Below are 21466 nucleotides of genomic sequence, written 5' to 3'. Positions count from 1 at the left end.
GGAAGCCTCTTCATTGAGGCATGCTTCTGACTGTCGTGCCAGGTTTAGTGAGTGAGAGTTCCATTGAACAAACCACATCTTTATCACTGTACCCTGCTTGGAATTGATATGAAAGTAAAATACCACTATATTTATTTATTTATTTATTTATTTATTTAAACCTGGCAAAGGTTGTTAGTCCTTATAGTGTTAATCTATGTACAAGTACAGGTTCATACAGCTCCATTTCAGTTTACAGCTCATTTTTTAGAGTGCTTCGATTTAGAGAGCTGTGAGGTTTTTTTATTATAAGCTGTCCTGGTTTCAGCTGGGATAGCGTTGATTTTTCTTCCTAGTAGCTGGTAGCTTTACCAAAAGTCTTTTATTCTATTTTTTCAGAATCCCTTTCTGCATGTTTATTTCCGTTAAGAAGATTGTACAACTCTCCAGCAGATATCTCATACCATGATGAAATATTCAAGAGAATATAGAACTTTTTTGATAAACAACACACAACCCTTGCAGCTTTAAATTACTCTTCTTTCCTGATACTCGTGTCATTCTTTTGTTTCCGTAATGAACATTTTGTGCAAGACAGTGTTAAGAAAGTGTCCAAACCATGTTTTAATGCAGATGCAGTTTTAATATTTGGCGTTGTGAGGTTTTTGTTTAGTCACAGCACTTAACCCACTTGGACTTCAGTCAGCATTTGAAGAGAGCCTAACAAACTCTTGAAAAGAAATCTGAAGCCTGCCCTCAAGACTCTCCTTTTTGCCAAGCTATGGCTTCACTGTTGACTGACTGCAGTGTGTCTTTCTGAAGCAGAATCCTCTCATACTGGAAGGGAGAAAGCATAACTTTTTGATTTCTTTGAAACTCTCAGCAAGCAGGTTTAATTTACCAGAAGGGTACTCTAGGTAATGTGAAATTAGGCTTTATAGAAAACCTTGGACACAGAGGCAGGCAGGGGAATTGTTCATGAATAGACTGTATAATCTGTGATACCCTCTAAGTAAGGAAAGAATTTGAAAATCTGTGTGTTAGTACTTCATCAGCATATCAAAAGTAAAGGGAGCTATAGCCTGGATTATTCTCTCTTGACTCTGCCTAATGTGCAGGCACACACTCATACACACACAAAGAACGTGGTGACTTTTGCTGCCACAAACCCTTCCTGACTTTCTGCAGCTCTTCTCTATGAACAGTATTCCTGATCCAATAGTTCATGCAAGTTGCTAAGCAAAAGATTTGAGAGCTCTTTTAAGGGAGTAAATGACTTCTTAAATTTATCTGCATAAAGCCTGTAGTTCCAGATCACCACTATTTTCGCTCTAAATGTGGTTTTAGCAATGGATTAAGTCTCTCTGAAACAGATTATGTTCTGTACACAGTCATCTGAAGGCTAAGGGAATTTGTGTGGAATCTGCTTGAACTAGGTTGGGATGTATATTTTGGCATCGAGACATTCATGAGGAACGTGAATAGCACATGTGCCAGAGCTGCTGATGCTTCAAAGCTCCAACACCAAGCAGGACAATAATGCTATTAAAAATATGTATTTTCTGTAATCCTTAAATCCCTTCTTAACTTAAATGAGGAGCTCCAAGTGAGGTAGCTATTCTTGGTGGTATATTCATAATGCTGAGTAGTGTGATATTTTCTAAAATGAAGGATAGATGAAAAGCCTGAACAAACTAAGTAACTGAGAAATGCTGATCCAGTAAAATGTGCAGACTCACATTTTACTATGTATTTCAAATGACTTTCATCAATTCTGGTGTACCTAATAGCAGAAGAGGCATTTCCTTTGTACTTTACTATCAAATGTTGTGTTGTATTGTATTGTAGAAAAGTGTAATCTCTGTAATAATATTATTATTGATTATATTAGTAAGGAAGCGCCATCTATGTTTAAGCCCATGTTGCACTTTGTACTCTGCAAAGTTGTAGTTAGAAAAGGTTCCTTTGGCTGACAACGCTCTGACAAATGCAGGAGAGAGAGGTTGAGGAGGAAGGCAGGCTGTTATCATCGCTCTGCAGGGAGAACCTGAGACATAGAAAGGTGGCTTCAGTAGAAGAGCTACATATGTCGTTTGACCAGCCACTATAAAATTTCTTCTTTATCTGATGTTTTATGGGTCTCCTCAAATTTAACATTCCTTTTCTTTTGATTGACTGGTCTTGCAACTGGGTTCTTATCTGGGATGTTGTTCCTGAAATAAAAATGGCAGTTCCCGAGTTTTAAATTGAATTGACAACGAACCTGGAGTTCCTTGCCACAGAAATGTAAATGAGAAGTGCCTGTGTGAGCAGAAGATAAGGTCTGTGTATTCTGTGTGAGTCCACAGCAAATGTTTCTCTGGCACTCACATTACTTGTACGTTGCTCATTACAGTGCTAAAGGTATTGGTAATATACAATTGTGGCAACAGTACATGAAAAATTATAATCTTATCAAAAGATAGTAATGTAATTAATTTCAAAGGGAAGAGCTATGCCAAAGCAGTATCATTTAACACCAACTTTACCAAACTACTGAAATGCAGTAATAAGTAGGTAACAACTCTCACCCAGTCTATGTGGTTTGTTCCGATATGAAGGTCAGATTTTCTTGATTGCTCTTAGTTAAGCTTTCTAGAACTGATGATAAGAATGGTGGACTTAGGACTAGATCATGTTTTCTCTCTCAAGTATTGTTTCATTATGGACATGAGAATGTCAGTTTTTTGGGTATTTACATTTCTCATCTGTTTGAATGCTTAAAGCTTATTTTTACAGTGAACAGAAGTTCTGGACCACTGAATTTAAAATATGTTATTGACTGGACTTGAATGGTGGCTAGACGTCCTTATTAATGAAATATCTATTAGTCACAGTGAAGACACATCCTTTCAAACATTTATAAATGGTATTTTTGTGCAAAGAATTATGTGCATTGACAGAAGCAAAGACACATGAGCTCAGGCCTGTAAAGGTGGTTGCTGCAGAAACTGGGGAAAATCCTAGTACTGGTATGAAAAGTTTCACGTAGTTTTGACAAATTATTAAGAATATGCTGACAAGATTTTCATTTGCATATAGCAAAAATGTGAATGCTGATTTTTAGTTAAGTTTACAAATAGCAGAAAAATGTGCTCACAGCATTCAGATAGTCCTTCAGCTTTTCACAATTCTAAATTATCCTGGATTCAGTCCTGCAAGGTACTGAGCACACTGCCACTGACTTTTTTTAAGTGACCTTAAGGGCATGCTTAGCATAACACCTGGAAGTTCTTTTAGGTACATATTTATAAATCTTTATTTTGTGCTGAGACAGGAAGAATCTGAATAAATTCATTACCATATGGATTTGGAAAATGTGGGGGGAAAAATTAATTTTTTTAATGTATTGTTAGATTTTGGTTTACGTGTATTTGCCTCTGTATGCATGAGTGGCCCACTGTGTCAATGGGGAACGTAATCTTTTATTCACTACAAGTTTTCTGTGAATTTTTGGTACTTGCCAGATGCAGCACTGCGTGTGTGTGTATACAGTGTGTGTGTATATATATGCCACAGTAATGTGGCCAAAGTGCTCATGCTGGCTTAAACATAAACCCGTGATAGAGATGTGTTATAAGAGACTATTGATGAGCCCTAGTGCAAGATGACACACAAGGCCAAGTCTGGGGAGGAAGCTTGGAGGTCTGTTTTGTTCATTTTCAAACAAGGGCATTTATTTGTGAGGATCAGAAATAAATGCAGAAGGAGTCTTGTTATTTGTTTTTAATTGAACATTTTAAAAAGTTCTAAGTTAGCACTCTTAAAACTGATATGGATCTCAGTCCTGGACTAGCAAGCCAATACTAGAAGTGATTCTCAATATTTTGGGGAAATGTTTTCGTCTGTTGTCTCCCCAGAAAGAAACACCAGTATATTGAGCCTTTTAATGGAATATATCAATTTTCACAATTTTTTTGTCAGGAAAACTTTTCATACAGACATAATTTCCAGTTGGAAGAAGAGGTCCATCACAAGGGATAAAAGACTTTTTATCTGGATGGAGAGAAGGAGGTTCAAGTGTCTGAGTCATTAGAACAGGGATTGCACCAGGGAGTTTTGCAGCCCTAAAGAGTGCTCCTCCAAGCAGCAACAGTCTATTTGTGGATTGATTTCTCACGGTCTCTTCCTCTTGGATCCCTCTGCTTTGTAAAACTAGTAAAACACTTCACTAGGCCAGCAGGGAAGAGACTGGCTTTGCAACTTGGAGGGAAAGTCATCAAAATAAACAGAGCAGAGATTTGAAGACACATCAGTGCTTTCATTTACCTGACCATCAAGCCAGTTTTTCCCCTTGGTTCAGCGAGTATATAATGTGAGGCAGAATGAATCAGAAAAGAGACTGACTGAAGGTTACTCATTTTGTAAGAGCTCACACTGACAGTGAACTGCCTGATTCAGAATGGATATATGAATCTGCATCTTCCATATCAGAAGCAGAGTCTTCAATGCTGGTCCCAGAGCATGCTTTACTAGGATGTATCTCAGCTTTTGCAGGATAAATAAGTAAATAATGTTTGTCTTCTAATCCCAGTGTGCAGCCAAATGAAAATATAAATATTTTTTGCAAGCAAGGTTCTTATTTTTTAGCAACATTTAAATTTCCTTTTTAAATTAATTGTACTGCAATCCCTTGACAGGCTGAAAAAGCATTCTCATTTGTAAAAGATGCAATTGTCAAACTGGAGCTCTGCCAGATTTGTTTTTGTTCTGCTTCCTGGGTTCCGTGGCCATCAATGCACCAAGCTGGGAGATCTTTGACAGAATTTGGCTGTTCTTTTTACAAAAATGAGGTGGAGGGTTGGTACACAGGGGGCCACCCTAACTTTATGGCTTCTCTGGATTTCCCTGACTTGAATTACTAGTTGATTCTCTAAGCCACTTTTCTACCTAATTTGAGCTATTGGCACATCACAGAGCAGGCTGAAGATCTGGCATCTCATATTTAATCTCCTCCCAAAGAACTCCTGTTTATGAAGTCTGAGGCCAATTTGAGGTAAAACAACGTATTAAGTATGTTTTTGTAGATCATCTAATATATTGTTTTGACAAAGTAGCTCAATGTCTATATCCCCACTTCACAATTGAGAACCAGACTACACTAAAGTGATTTGAGAAAGGTTGCTCAGCAATACAAGTCACGTCTCACTTCCAGTCAAGTGTTGCATCCACATTGCCTTATTTTATATCACTTTCTTTTATGAGGCTGTGAAAACATTTCTTTCTTTGCACAACCTTCCAATGCCTTTTATCTATCTAGAAAATCAGATTAAAATGGGGTCTTAAAGATGGGGTAGCTAATTGGATTATATATAACTAGATAAAATGGCAGCAAATATATTTAGGAGAGATGGCAACGATTTTTTCTCTTTCCAAAGAAATGTGTGTATTATAAGCTTAAATGAAAGGTCCTAACTGTAGTGACTGCACAAGAAATATACAAAATCCTTAAACTTATACTGCTTTCAAGTGATTGTTATCTAAAGATCCTTGATAGCAAGGTTGATTTTTTTTTTTTTTTTATATAACACACCTTTCAGCAGCAACATTTCTCCCAGGCTGAAAGCACTTGAGACACCACCTATCAAAAGTTATTTTTTCCTTGTGAAAATTTCTTATCAGATTGAAATAGTGGTTATTTTTTGCCAAATAAATAATGTTCATACTGAGATAGTTCGGCAACTATAACATTGAATATAAATAAACTCTCTGCAAAAATATTACATAATGAATCCTGCATGTATCTTTGTTGGTTTATTGTGGTTATAGTCTTGTCTGAAATGTAAGTTCTGTAATCTCGGAAAAACTGTTTGCATTCTGATCTTCCAGTTATAAGGAGGAGAGAAACGAGAAATCCATGAGAGCCAGTGAGAAGCCTAACTGGTTGTGCTCTGTTGGTTTTTTTTACTATTTTATTATTTTTTTTAGTATTGATTTTGATTCTCTACAACTGCTCTTTTGGGTTGGCCTTGGCTCAGGTGAAGGGAACTGCAGCTAGAAGACTGCTCTAATTAATGCTGACTCTGTTCCTGGAGGGCCAGCAAAGGATAGCCACAGCGTAGCCTTGCTGGGTGTCTCCATCATCCTCAGTGGTTATTATTCTGTTTTAGGGCTGCAATAGGACAGTTCTGCTTCCTAGTCCTTGAAACAGAGTTTTAAAGTAATATTTCTTCATTTTCATTTGACTGAGTGTTCATAAAATGTACGCTTTTTTCATCTGCTTTCTTCATGCTTCCAAAAGTAAACTGTGTTTAGACCATAAATGAACCCTGATTTCGTTGAAAAGCAAGTTCAGTCTTTTAGCTACTGCCTGAATGTAATGAAAAAAAACCCCAGCCCACAAGTTAATGTGTTTGAATTGTTCAGTGTAGAGTAAATTTACTCTAGATTTAGGTCTAACTTGATTAAATTATACATCAAGTAGAGCCAAAAGTCCTGTTTCTTTGAAACTAAAATTTTCAATCTTGCCAGAATCCTAATACATCATTTCAAATGTTATAAGGAGCGGTGTAAGCTGAACGTGAAGCATGAAGAATAGTTATATTTGTCATGCAAGGCACAGAGTGACTCGTTGCTTTTCTACGAAATGTCACAAGAAGTTCCTTTACACAATTTACTCGTGCTGATGTCCCTAATGCTGCGACGAATTTGTATGCTCTGTTGCTTATGCCAGGGCAAGAGTCAACTGGTGCACTTTGAATCTTTACGTGCCAAGGTGAGAAAAGCAAGTTCAGTCTTCAAAATAATTTCTCATTTCTGATGAGGATTGTTGGATAGTATTGGCTGTGTTAAGAAACTAGAATCTTTGAAGGGATTTCATAAGGCAATACTATTTAAAAAGACTTTGCTCTTTCCCTGCTGGAACTTAGTATTTACTAACAGCCTTTCAAAAATGAAATGAGAGGATTTTTCTTGGTCAAAATAGCTACTTTTTAAAGAAAGTTATAGATGGAACCCAATGAGACTTATAGCTATGAGAATAATGACAGCTTTCTGTGCCTAATATAGTTTTTCTGTTAGAGATTATAAAAGTAATATGTTATCTGGGAGAAGATGGATTATCTGTCAAAAATACTAGTAATATAGTCTGATAACGTAGCTTGAATCAATTTACCGAACTGTTTTCATAGGAATGTTAATATTACAGTTAAGGAGAAAAATTCATAGGAAACAAAGATTAAACTTTGGACCTTAAGTCCACCCTTACTGATGACTTAGATGAAAACTGTCTCAATTCAGAACAATCTAAGTTCATTTACCTCTTGAGCTTCATGGATAGCTTTTACTTCATTGGCCATTTTCAATTTACAAGTATAAACCTTATAATTCAACATATTACAACACTGATTGAGTTAACTGAGAGTGGTTCAAACTCAAGAAAAAATATACAATATAACATTTTACGTTTACCAAATGCTGTCAAGTTATTGTTACCTATCTCTGTCAATATATGTCTTCTCTTTCCATATATATTGAATTAAGTGAAGAAGAAATTGCTGTTTTGTTAAACTTTCCATAGACAGTCTCTCAGGCAGGAAAGGCTGTTTAGCGTAAAAGCTGGCAATGTAGTGCTTTATCTTTAATGTGCTTCAGGTTCTCGTCACATAGAATTGCTTTCTTCCTCCTTTTGGTTGAATTGCACCTTAGAATAGACCCTACTACCTGCCCTACAATAGGTGTAACATAGCTCTTAGGTTTGTTTAGACGGAACAGCAACATGCAGTACAGTATGACTATAAGATTTTTGATAGCAAAAATTTTTGGGACTCTTTAACACATAAGATTCTCAGACAGGATTCTGTCGGTAGCTTGTTTTATCTTTTGATCATCCAACACAGCCTTTTTTGCAACAAACACGCTATTAAAATTGTTTGTTTTAAAAAAGAGAAGGACAGTTGGACAGAATTCAAATACTTTTCCTTAGAACATCTTACACAAAAATGTTTGGTTTGGTTTGTGTTTTTTTTGTGGTTTTGGTTTGGGTGTTTTTTTTTGTTTGGTGTTTTTTTTTTTTTTTTATTTTCCCTTCATTTCTTGGAAGATAATTTATAAATCCTTTATTTTTTCCTCTCCTTTTACTAATGTACATCGAAGACTTGATCTGACTGTCTGGCATCATACTTTTTGGAGAGCTGAAAGTGTCTTCCCCCCCCCGATTCTAACTACCTTGTGTCTGGGATGAAAAACGAGGAGGTAGATGGACACACAGAGGCAGGCAGGTGGAGAGGCATATAACTTGTGCTGATACTGCTTTCATGGAACTTACCATCATGTCATATAGTGCATTTCATCTTTCCTTGATAAAGTCTGTACTCAGGTAATGATTACAGAACTAAATTTGATTTCCAGTTACAACATTGTAGGATATCTATGTAGTCTGTGCTAGAAGTTACCTGAACATAGTGATGATCTACAAGTGTATTTTAGCAATGCCTTTCTTCAATCGATTTGCACACTTTTCTCCAGTGCTCCAAGGTTTGCCTAGTTATCAGACAACTCCAATCTTCAGGTGCAGTGCTAAAGGTGACAAATCTTACTGAGAGCCCAGCAGTGCTTGGTGGTGCTATACGGCTTTGAATCGTAGTCTGCATCAAGACTGATTGCTGACACTTCATAAAAAGTTCCAGCTCTGATTCTTTTGGTTCTTCTGATTGTAAGCACAGACTCTGAAGGAAATACTGTGTTCTTTAGTCAAAGAAATGGGTCATGTGATGCATATCTTTGAGGTAGATTTTTTTTAAACTGACTTTGTTCATCATTAGTCTTCCCTTCCATATAATAAGCTCTGTTCTAGATTAATCCCTAAAGGCCAAATATTACCATAATGTAGACCCAAGGTTCTTTTTATAATGAGAAAGTTTCCTCGAGGAGAAGATAGTTTTGCAGCATTCTGGAAGCCAGACTCCATATTAGCTCTTCCAAAGAAGAAAACTGCCCACAAAAATGCTTATCTTGTGAACTTTGGTTTTTTTTCTTTTTAAAAACTTGGTTCTTCCAGTAGAACGTAGCTGTTTCAGTGGGTGGAAAGTGATGATGTGTCCACAGAACAAGAAATGGCTCTGAAGATCCTAGCTAGTGGTTTAAACTAAGGAAGTGAACACAAGCCAATAGAGGATTTCTGTAACTTCATCTCTTTTTGTACTTGATACTAATTCCTTTCTTCGTGATGTATAGCATTTTGACTTTTTTTTTCTTTTAATACTGATATAAATTTAACGATAGAGAGGATAACTGCCTAGTTTAGTTTATTTGACTAACAGTTTATAGAAATCAGAAACAGATAGCAAGCTCTATCACTCAGCATGAAATGTTCCAATTCTGAGAAAAGAAAACAACTCATTCAGCTAAGCAGTTATCCAGTCTGGCTTTTCAGGAACACCCAGAAGTTGCCCTCAACCTCTTCAGTGTTTGGAATATGCAAAGAATGCAAGACTGAGCCTGGAGCTGGTAAATTCTCCCTTTTAATACCCTTACTTGCATGTTTGTAGATTTACCCAAGTTCAGCCAAATTCTACTTTCTGTGACATTCATTCAAATCCAGGTTAACTCCAAGAATCTTGTTCAGGATTTACACGAGTTTTCCTGGAGGAATAAATTGGTCCAATAATATTACAATCATAATAATAACAAAAAAAAAACCCAAAAAACAAAACCAAAACACACCAAAACGTAAATAGAACATTAAGACTTAATGTCATTTGTGTTTGTGGATTCAAAAGAATCAGTCACATAGATATCCCCCCCTCTGAGACCTCAGATTCTTCAGCCAAGTGTTTATTTTAGTTTTTAGGATTTTTCTTCAACATGTACTTAATTTGCTGGCCCATTCCTGAAAATGTAAGGCTTCCCATTACAGATAACCTAGTGTTTAGCAAGCATTTTGCAAATGCTACATTTTAATCTGCATGCCTTTTTCCTGCCAATTCTTTCCTTCAGGCCTATGTGGTCTGACTTGATTCCAGAAGAAAAATCAGGATTGTATTATTTTCAGAGATTACATATGTTTGTTTGGTGTTCCCCCCCGCCCCCAAGTTGGCCAGGATGCTATTGCTTTCTCCTGTGTTATGTGTGAGTGCAATAATACCATCCGCCACCCTGAAGTGTTGTGTCATTTGGAGTCCTGTTGCATAAGTACTGAACCCTTTCAGTATTGCCCCTAGGAACTTTTTATAAAGAATCAAACCTCCATGGATATGGAAAAAAACAATCTTTTTAACAAATATATTTGAGATGGGTTTATACTTATCTGAACTCCTAGAATCTGGTTCTGAGTTTCATAAAATATCTTAAAATAACTTTTTTTTTCCCAATCCTTTCAGATCAATTGGCATTTGAGTTTTTCCAGCTAGTTTAGAAGTTCTTTACTGTATGCTGTCAAGATTAGGAGTCTTTATTAAGAAAGCTTCTGTCTAATTTTTCTTCCAAGGAACTCTTTTTGGAGGATCTTATTCTTTTATGGTCAGGTTTTCCCAGTAGCCACTTATTGCATAAATCTTCTTGCTTTCATGGTTAGTGATGCAGGAAATCGTGATGTAGCCTTGAGGTTCAACCACTTCCTGTTCTTCCAGGACCGTGTTCTAAAATGCAAGCAGAACTTTTAAATTATTTCATTATAGGCATCTGTATTCCTTGAGAAAATTCATAAGTTGCTAGGTTGCAGAAATTTGGTAGGCTATAGAAGTGCAAAATATGTCTGCACTTCTGTGTTCATTTGTTGCTACTGGAAAAGGGCATGGATGTGCTCCAACCTAATGACTATCTAGAATTAAAACAAATATTTCGGGTTCTGGTTTTGCAGTAGCCAGAAGTCTGGCTTGTAATAACAACTTACAGTTGCTCACAACTCCTTCCTTAAATATTAGTTGTTAGATTTGGTGTTCCTTGTGATTCCATGCATTATCAGGGGAAAAAGTAGGATTGACTCACCTGGAGACAAGAATTAACATGCAAATGCATCACAGATGGGTCTACAATGATGACTGCTGGAGGAATGATATTTAGGGATATGAAAGCAGCTGAGTTCTTGTTAGCTGAAAATAGCAACTCTATGCTTTGAGAACATGGATTCATTTCAGTTGGGCTTCTCAAGAAACATTCATTGATGAAGTGTGTGTCAGACAAAAGCTAAACTAGATTTTGAAAAATCAACATATGTGAAAGGTTTATTGATCATTGTTGAATATTTTTCATCTGATTAGTCGTAAAGTCTTTACACTTACCTGTAATTACTTAATCTTTCTTGACCTGAATTGAACATATTTTTAAAGCTTTTATCTAAGGATGTGAATTATGATACTAGAGCAGCGGTTTGCATCTGGCAAGAGAATATGGAGCTAGTGTAAGTTGTACAGTAATTTGCAATATTTCTCTTTTTCTCAAAAAGCTGTCCTTTTTAAGAACTTTGATAACCTCCTAAGAGCCCCTTCAGTGGGAATCATCCTGCTTTTATATAATGTGAAATAGTGTTTTATTTTGTATGAGATGGTATAAAATCATCCATTCTTCACTCAAAGCTTCCACCAAAATTGGGTTTTGATTGAGAATGAATTACTGTGAGAAATGGATAAAAGGTCAATTGATATGGTCCTGAATAATTGAGACAACCTTTCTGAGAGATAAATAAACAGTTTTATTTCTTTATTTTACTGTTGCAGGAATAAGGCAGACAGAATAAAAGCAGTTGATGGCCAAGACAGAATTGTAGGTTAGGGATTTCTCGGTGCTTGAGTTAAGTGCATTAAATTGTACCAAGTGGAAGTAGAAACTGTGCAGTGCCAGCTTAAGCCTACACTAGATCCCATGCTTCCCAGTGCTTCGCGTTAATTAAAATCTAGCAAAGTAGTAGCAGTACACATTGTGTTTAGTTACACAGGTTCCATGAAGCGTTAAAAAAGTTGAAGAATATTAATGGCTTTGGATTTAAAACTCATTAACCATTACCCTATTGACAGCTAAATTGTTTCTCAGCACTCCTCTGGGCCAGTGCCCCTTCATTCTGCTATGGAAAACAAGAAATGTTTGTTGGCTCAGCTAAAAATATTTGGGAGTGCTGGCAGTATCATTGGGTGAGACAACACGGATGCCTGCTCAATGAAGCAGATCTGGTCAAACTATAGATATTGCCACTTTTTCAGAATGTAAAATGGTATTTTTGTCAAAATACTTGTTTAAAGTTACATATACTGCTAGAAGATTTTTTTTTTTAATTGTAATCTGCTAGAAGTGTGTGTGTGTTATTAGAACCAGAATTCTGAAAAAGCTCCTTCAGAGTTGTCTTGTTATAAATGGATAAATACAGCTTCTTTCTCAAAATAGTAAGGTTTGTAATTAATTTCCTGAATCTTGACCCAGCGTAGCGTGAATTGTGGCTTCATCGAATGAAAGTGGACCACTGAATTTTGAAGAGAAATTTGGCAATATCACAGCATTGCCTGTTTCCAAATAAAATTTGGCAGCTTCTGATGAATTTTCTTTGAGATGTGATGAACAGAAGGCTTAAAGTACAATCCATGAAGTACATATGTAGTGAGAAAGCTATTTTGTCACAGACACCTTTGAGTAAAATCCTTAGAACAACATGAGTTCCAAATCAGCCCTTCTGGTTTTGTGTTGACTTGTACCACTTAAACCTTTCTGTTAAACATCAGTCAAACAAAAAAGCAAAAATGTGTGCAGACTGGACTAAATAACAGTCTCTGAGTTATAGATGATGATGATGCATATATTACCTCTTTTGACCTGGAGATTCTTTTGATGCCTGAAGAATAATACCATTTAAATAAACGTTAGTTTAAAAAACAAATAAATAATAAACAAAATGAAAGCCCTTCTTCTTTAGCATGTTCCATCTGTCCTAACCAGTTGACATAATGTAAAAAAAACCCTGAAATTATGCATCTTTTATTATTTTCAGTTCATTAACATCTATAGGAGGCTCCAGTAATCAAGATCTACAAAAAAGGTTATTTGTAGCCATGCTCAGAAAGGACTAAATTCTGCTCACCTAGAACTGAAATATTCTTCTGTCTTTATTTTGTGGGCTTTTTGTTTTCATTTCAGTGAGTGATCTGCATTGTATAAATAAATTTACCTCAGTAGTGCTGAGCTAAGCAGAGAGTATTATAAATAATCCCACTGAAGGAAAACATGAACTGACAAAACATATTTGAGAGACAGTGGTTATGTATGTCCTTATCTTTTCCAATTCTTCTCTTTATATTTCCTTAGATCATAGATGAAGAAGAAACCCAGTTCATGAGCAATTGTCCTGTTGCTGTTACTGAGAGCACACCTAGAAGAAGGACACGCATTCAAGTGTTTTGGACGGCTCCTCCTACCGGTACAGGCTGTGTAATTCTGAAGTAAGTATTTTAAAGCATATTAAACTAACCATTAAAGTAAAATTCAGTTAATAATAAATCTAATATTTATTAGACTAAGAACTACTGGAGTTCTTAGATGCTTTTGTCTCCTTTGACACACTTGACCAAGTCCTACTTGCAAAGTTAAACGTTAGCAACTTAAAGCCCAAGTGTTCAAAAGTTACTCCAAGCCTTCAGTAATCATTGAATTGGTAACCCTAACTGAACTTGGTAGGCTCACAGCCATTTATTTCACCTAAAAATCTAAAAATTCTGAATCTTTAAAATCAAAATTGCATCCATCTGGTTGAGATTCAGGTAAAAACCATGATCTTAGTTGAAATGAATAATAGGAACATTCTGTAGAGTCAGGATTTTCTAAATGGACCTTTATCAGTAAAATCAGATCTATTTGTTTAGAGGTGAATGCTTTCATTTTAGAGCTGGTGATCTTTTACTGGTGTTTTCCTATTATTTCTACAGTCTGTTTCTAAACCATGTGTATTCATGCTTTTTAAGAAACAGACAAAGGTAAGATTATGTAGGTGCACTTTCCTTTAGGGCCACTCATTTGTCTGTAGAAACCTTAAGTCACTTCTTACTGTGAAGAATATCAGAGGAAACTGTCAGAGAAACATTGACCTGACTCCTAAGATTTTGCTTGTCATATTTAATAGGACAGATTGGTCAAATATGCATGGACAATTGGGATTTCTTTGCTTGCTCTGAATCTATGTCTGTGATAAGCCTTTGCAATTGCTAAGATGTACCCTGCAGTAGACCAAAGAATTTCAAAGACTCTTACAGCACTGGGGATGCCTTTAGAGACACAAAACACCTCCAGGCTTTTAAGGAGACGCTAGCACAAAGATTGGGCTGAAGGTAGTTCAGACCAATTCATGAAAATGTGTTGTTAAAATTGCAACTGATTTCTGAACAGGCTGCAAATTGCCACCAGCAGAACTGGTCCAGGCTGCCCTCCCCTCACCCTGTGCTTCACTTTCTTCTCCTTTTGCTGATTGGCACAAGAGATAAAACACCTTCCTCTTCCACGTCTATGAGGGTGATCTAGCCCCAGCCCTGACACTGGCTGTGGAATGGTCTCAAATCTTTGGCAGTGCACTTCTACCTGCTGCCTCTCAATATCAGCAAAATAATTTTCTTTAAGATTATCTGTTTTAATGTGCACTGAAGCAGTTCAAGAATACACTTACAGTCTTTTCTTAAGCTCAGGACAGACAAGTGTACATTGGACTGCAGCAAAACTGAAGCCTGCAGCTTGCTGGATGGCCAGACAGGTTGTGTGTTAAAGTTTATATATGGAATTTTTCAACAAGCAAAGAAGAAGATTCTTTCAGTGTTGCTGAGCTGTTTATCAGTAAAGCTATTTGCTTTTCCCCTCAGGACTGCCTCCCTCTTAGTTGTATAACAAATATTGCTTGAGGCACTTACTACTTCAGTAGTGTAATAATAAGGTGATGATGTTTTATACATCCTTTTAAAGAGACAAGATTTGCACTTTAATCCAATAATGATACACAACAACACAAGTGGATGGATTTTTTTTTTTCATTACTGTCCTAAGTAGAATTGCCATTACAAAAAAAAAGAACCAAGACCTATACTTTTCTCACTGAAACTTAAACATCTGTGGCTGAAGTTGATTCAGGGGCCTGCCTGCGTCTTGTCATCAAAGGAATGTAGTAAAGTACCAACAACTGAGGGAACCTTGATAAATGTTCCTTCTCTCTCCTCTCTGCTGGTCAAGTCATGCTGGATGTTCAGCACTCTGATTTTTACACTGTGAAGTACTCGCATTATTGTAGAAAACTCAAGAAAGGCTCCAAAAAATAACACGGTCAGAAGTGCAGTTCTGATGCTATACACACAAAAGTATGAAATTGTCACTGCTTTAAAGCATGTACAGATTAAATTAGCAGCATACAACCTTCTCAGGCTGCTGGATGTACATCAGCAGTGCCAACAAACCAATGAAGTGCCAATATAGAGTTAAATTAGCTGCCTGGCACCAGTTCCCATAATCTCTTTGGGAAGCTAAAAGAACATCTTAGAAATTGAAGTTCACGGGAAAAGGAAAAGTTTTTTGGTGTTATGACTGCTTATTTACAGTGCGTGTGGGTATCTTAGGTGTGTATGTGCTGGTGAAGTTGAAAGGAAGTTGTTAGGTACTTTCCAGTAAAAAGTAAGTGAAAAATACAAGCTTGCTCGCAATGGTTGCTTTATTGATCTCAGAGGGTAACTGCTCCATTCCCCAAGGATATTTCAAAGAAAGAATGAAACAGTCAACATTATTATTGCTGATGCCAGAAATTAACATCATAATGTGGCATTTGTTTGCGTTGCAGTGCAGTCCTCCGTGGCACCATACACAGCAATCACTGGTGTGGTTTTGGCATTAACAACATTTACATTTTTTCTTCTGTACGTAAAGCTTTGACCACATCTGAGTTAGAATTTACAGTCAGCATTCTTTATAAACCTTCTTTATGGTCAGCTCCCATAGAATACCATAGAAATGTTGGACGCAATTTTCAAAATTATTCTGTCATTTGTGAGAGCTTTAATGATATAATAAAAACAAAAGTCTAAAAGCAGTTATTAGTATAAATAGTTAAGTCCAAACTCATCATGGAAAAATTCTGAAACCTTGAACTTCAGAGAAAACAGAAGCCTTCTGTATTTTTTCTTTTTTTCTTTGAGTGATGGAGTGCAAATAATTTTTGATTATCAATACATATCTGTTTCAGTCCTCAGAGACTATCTGTTCATTTTCTTTTAGAATTTCCAGAACAGAATGGTAGCATTTTGGAGCCTGTTTTGAATCATAAGGATATACTTCTTCCTTTTTGCTATGTCCTGGTCTAATGACTTCAATATATAGAAAAGTAGTCACAAACATAGCTGATTCATAAAAAAATTATTATGGTTTTAGTGCCAAATATTGGGGTTTTTTAGACTTATAATGGTATAATTAAGTATAGAGGCTTCCAGGAAGTTTTCCTTGGACTAGTACTGAGGTTTGGGAACATTTTTTATTCGTGGTTTGTGAAGTCTGATACCTTTGATAGAAACTCATGATTGCCCACATTTGGCTTGCAGTCTTCTCAGTGCTTTCTAGGCATAGTGCATGTGATCAGTTTGGTTGTGACAAGCATAACATGACACAGACAAATGGTTACCTGTAGTTCCTGGGTTCAGCAAGGGATGCTAAATCTTTTGGTATGAGCACATATATGTGTAATGCAAGCTTTCTGGGTGACTGCAAAATACAAAGTTTAGGAGAATTAACATATATTTGAATTCTACTTATCATCACTACTTTGCTTTCTAAAACATCTCTTTCTGTGTGAAAACTTAGAATTGGGGAAAAAAAAAAAAAGAGGGAGGTGGATTAACATATGATGTTGCACTGTAATTGCTTGCTTAGTTGAGAACAATTCATCCATTCTCTTCATTCCCACTAAGTGATGACAGTAAAATAGCCTAAAGGTTCAAATCCTTTCAGACTCTATTGAAACTGCCAGTGTGCTGAATGTACTTCTGGGATGCAAACAATAGCTGAGGCTCTGTTTGTCCAAGTGTTTAAGCCTATGCTTGAGTCTCACTGAAGACACAAGACAGAAGACCTTGCTTAGATGTTACACATTGCTTGGGAGACCCTCAAGCTTTAAGCCCTCTTTCTACTTGCCTGAGGAACACTGTGTGGCTAAATCCAATTATAGGAAGGTACACAGACTCCAGCATACCAGCTCTTAAAATGATTTTTGCAGATGGATGAAATAGAGAAACAGCATATCACTTTGGGGATGGCCCCAGACACTGCAAGATGATTTTAAGCACCTTGATTTTTAGAATGACCTAATGGAAATGGAATGCATCCTCAGCTGCTGGATAGTGTAGTCAACCTCATCACAGCACTAGGTACTTGAATAGAAAGCTTTGCTATGTGGAACAAAGTTATTATAAAAAGATATATCAACAGAATGCACTCAGATCTTACTTAGCAGTAAGGATTCACTTGGCTGCCTCAGCATCTGTGCTAGCTTCAGAAGCTACCCAAATATCAGCATGAGCAGGAAAGTGCTTACAACAATGTATTTCTTGCTTCTGTGGTTAAAGATATCTATTGGAACCATTCTGAGCTGTCATGCTGCACGCAGTCTGCTTGTTGTTGTGTTCACAATGCAGTGTTTAGTCTTTCTATCCCTATTTACTTTCCCTTGGTCGTTGTGATTGATCAGACACTAAGGTACTATTGCGCAATATGGGAGGACCAGATCATTTCCTTCATCTTCTGATAAAAGTTTCTGTTCTAAAACTTATTTACTAGGTTTCTGGGCTCTTCAGAATGCATTCGCTTTCTAGCATCTTTGAAAACCTACTGTTAAAACTTTTTTGAGAGATATTTATAATTATTTTTGCTATGTGCAATTTTATATAAAAGCTAATTATATAGATAGTTGAACAGCGGCAGAGCCTGGTGGTATTTCTGTTGTCACATGGAAGTGGAGAAATTTTCAGGGGTTTGAATCAATCTGTTTTAATATTTTGTATGAGTGAGTCCGAAAACAGTTTTAACTATTTTTAAAATTTTTTCTGCATGTAGACTGTCATGCTTGGTTTAGCATGTTTTACTTTTCAGCAAGAGTAGAACAGCACACGTGCCTTTTTTTGTTTTTATATCTGACAGCTAATAATCAGAGACTGTAATTCTGTAAAAAAACGGCTAACAGAGATTTATCTAGTTTAACAAGGAAAGTCTTAAATACAGATTTCAGTAAGTGATTTACACGATTGACAAAAAAAAGGCAATAAATGGTTATTAAAAGTTTCTTAGCGGTGATGGAGAACCACCTCTTTTAGGCCGTTTTTAGCCCCAAGTTTCTGGATTTGACTGGTTAGTTGTATTCCTCAAGATAAAGTGTCTCAGTTCAATGTGGTACTGAAAAAGCAGGTAAAGGTCTGACCCGTGTAATTGATGGAGAATACAGGACAAAATAGTTTTCTGCAAGTACTTCTAGTATTCTGTAATATAAAAGAAGAGTAAAGAAAATTTTGTAAATTGTCTTAGCTTGTCAGATATTAAAATTTCCTGGTAGGGAGAATCTTGTTAATATCCAAATTGATTAAATCTGTCAGCTGGTGTAGATCTCATGAAGAGTCAAGTATTGCTAGATGGTAATTATCTTTTCTTCCTTACACATTTGGTGATTTTCATGGAGTCTGAGATTAATTGTTACTGTAGTAAATAATGGCCACATGCAGATAAGGTATATTCAGTTTACCTTTTAGGAAAGAAAGCATAGTTCTCTGGCTCATGAAATAAAGGAGTTCTCAGGCAATGGATGTGTCTTGTGTGGTAAATGTAACTAAAGTTCTTGCTGAGAAGTTAGTTATTTTTGCTGTACATATCATGCTTAAACAACCAACAAATTAAAATCCCGTATCTATAAATAGTGTTTATTACCACTTCCAGAAATCCACTGTATTTGTCATAATGTCTCTGCTGTTTTTTCCTGAAAATGTTTTCTGAGCCATCTCCAGGGAAATGGTTTATAATAAAATGGTTTATAATAAATAATATTTATTATAAAATGCTTTATATGGGATGTATTCTTTAAATGTATCCTATTTGTTACAAAACATGTGAAATATGATTTTACGTGCTCTTTTAGGATTCCTGAATACTTGTGGGTTGTATTTCTTGAAAAAGAGATTCATGGATTTGTACTTACTGAAAAATCACACTGTTTATTTTGAAGCAGGTGAGCTACTAGTACATAGTTGAAGAGCTATGAGGAATTCACTATAAAATTATGCCTCTAAATATTCAAAGTGTAAAAACAAACAAGAACAAAAAACCCTGCTTGTTTGAATTGGATACTAAGCTTGTTATTCAGTCTTTTCTATTTATCCTTTCAGTCTTTCTGTGCAATTGTCCAGATACTTACATGTCAACAATTTTACCTGACCGTGTATTAGAATGCTAATAGTGGAGCAATTGAGTTATAAAACATTTACTGAAAGCTTTCCATTATGACTAACTATAATGGCCAAGGAAAAACAGAACAATCTGCCTTCCTTGCCTAGCAAGAGCTCTCAGTAACAATTATATGCTGTTTATGGAACAATAGAAGATAACAGTTCTCATATTACAAATAGCTATATTGATTTTTCCCAGTAGAATTAATGAGTCTTATGCATGCAGAGAAATGATCAAAATTCCTGTACTAATAGTTTAAAAAAATATAAATCTGTATCTTCCAGTTAACTACCACATGACAACAGCAGTAGCTTCTGAACTTCATTTGTGATAGAGATAATAGCAGTATAGCTTAATATTTCTTTGTGCATTGCTTAAATAAAATATTTTATGTAGACACTTTATGTATTTCTACACAGTTGAGATAGCAATCTAAGATATCTCTATGCATCCTAACAGTCCTTAGAACAAATACAACCTTTGATATATAGAAAACGTACTAATTTTCCATATGCTATTCTTTTGACCTGCTTGCATTTTTCCCCACTCTTCACTTTTAGCAGTTGATGTCACAGGAATGTGCACAGATTTAAATGGCTAGGGACATGGATTGGAAGTGAGTAGATTTGGGTCCATTCCTATCTTTCACACTAGGTTATCATATACAGCTCAACTCATTTTTCAATGCCTCTGTTTTCTCAAGAGCAGCCAGAGGCTAGAGACTCTTTGTAAAACACTGCAAGATAGAAAAGTTTATACGTTAGTATTGCACTATTCTAATTCCTTAAAAATAATTTAAATGTTTTCTTCATCCAGCTATTTTAAAATTTTTTTTACAAAACAAATAGGACAAAAATTTAAACTTTGCAGTGTAACTAACTTTACAGCCCTATATTTCATTTTTTAAGCTAAACACCCACAGAGAGTTTACTTGTATTAGGAAGAAAGAATAACCTTCTGCATTTCTATACAGCTTCTATATTTATAGCAGCTCTAATATTAGATTGTAAAAATGCATATTTGCATTTTAATATATACAGTAGCAGCCCCCTGGATCTACTGACTAAACATATCTACATTTAAAACAAAAATCTGTTTCACTTTCACTTTCTCACAGATTTAATATTGTTTCTTTAACTTTGCAATGGGAGTGCGTGAATTTGGAAAGTTGTAAATGGATTTTCTTGTAATTTTATGGTCTTCTAAATAATCTTTTTTACAGCACAGTTAATATAGTAATCCTATAAAATCTAGCTAGATTCGTTCATGTGCTGTTTTGTTTGCAAATGCGTAGTGTTGCAAAGCAGCTTAATGGTTTTGCTACTGAAAGATGGGTTTATTCCTCGACGAGTACAAAGCAGTAGAAAAACAATGTGGGGGGAAAAAAAAAAAGAGTAAGGAGAGGATGATGGTCTTTCCTCTAGTGGTTGGGGGAATATAGTTATGGCTTTATTATGAAAGATAACACTTTTAACTGATTCACACTGTACCTTGAAAATGCCTATGATAATTTAAAAAAATCAGTGTTATGGTGCATTTTGTGGTAAATGGAAGTAACATGCAATTACTCTCATTGGTCTATACGGTTATTATTTTGCACAAGTACTTCTATTTTTGCAAAACAAGCTGTTCTACAAAAAGTAAAAAATTGTGTGCTTTGATGTGCAGTGAGGTAGGAATGCAGGCATTAGAAAAGTACAACATACTTTGTGATAAGACACCGATATCGGTTCTCTTTTTGATCATCGTGTTTTCTCCAGACTTGCTGGGGAAACGCTGCAATTAAGGTTAATCATTAAGGTTAACAATTGACACAAACTCAAACACAGAACTGATCAGAAGTCAATTGTATTCTCATTTGGTACTCAGCAAAGATATGTGGGGTATTTAAAACTTTCATTTTTATTTCTTAACAATTATACGTGCTGAATTTCTTGGTCTTTCTAGATTCTCAGCACTGTTCTAAGGATACTTACTATGTGCTTAAATTGTGTACTTGGAAAAAATCATATGAAGTAGCAAGTCAGGTATAGTGCTTTCTAGTAATTCTACTTTCTGATCCAAAACTTGAAGATAAATAGGG

The 21466-nt window shown here is 35.8% G+C and overlaps 1 protein-coding gene across 1 annotated transcript in view; it reads left to right on the top strand.

Annotated features, from left to right (window-relative positions):
- Positions 1–21466, top strand: part of SPON1 (spondin 1) — a gene marked incomplete at both ends in the record, with an annotated part of 198452 nt that overhangs the window by 27802 nt on the left and 149184 nt on the right. Inside the window, one exon of the mRNA XM_082317144.1 lies at positions 13246–13379. Within this exon, the coding sequence (XP_082173270.1) occupies positions 13246–13379 (134 nt within the window). The remainder of the gene's footprint in view (positions 1–13245; positions 13380–21466) is intronic.

Source organism: Platalea leucorodia (genome assembly GCF_965183815.1).
Source record: "Platalea leucorodia genome assembly, chromosome: 7".
Taxonomy (NCBI): Eukaryota; Metazoa; Chordata; class Aves; order Pelecaniformes; family Threskiornithidae; genus Platalea; species Platalea leucorodia.
The sequence above is the reverse complement of the archived record's forward strand: the minus strand, read 5'-3'. Positions and strand labels throughout refer to the sequence as shown.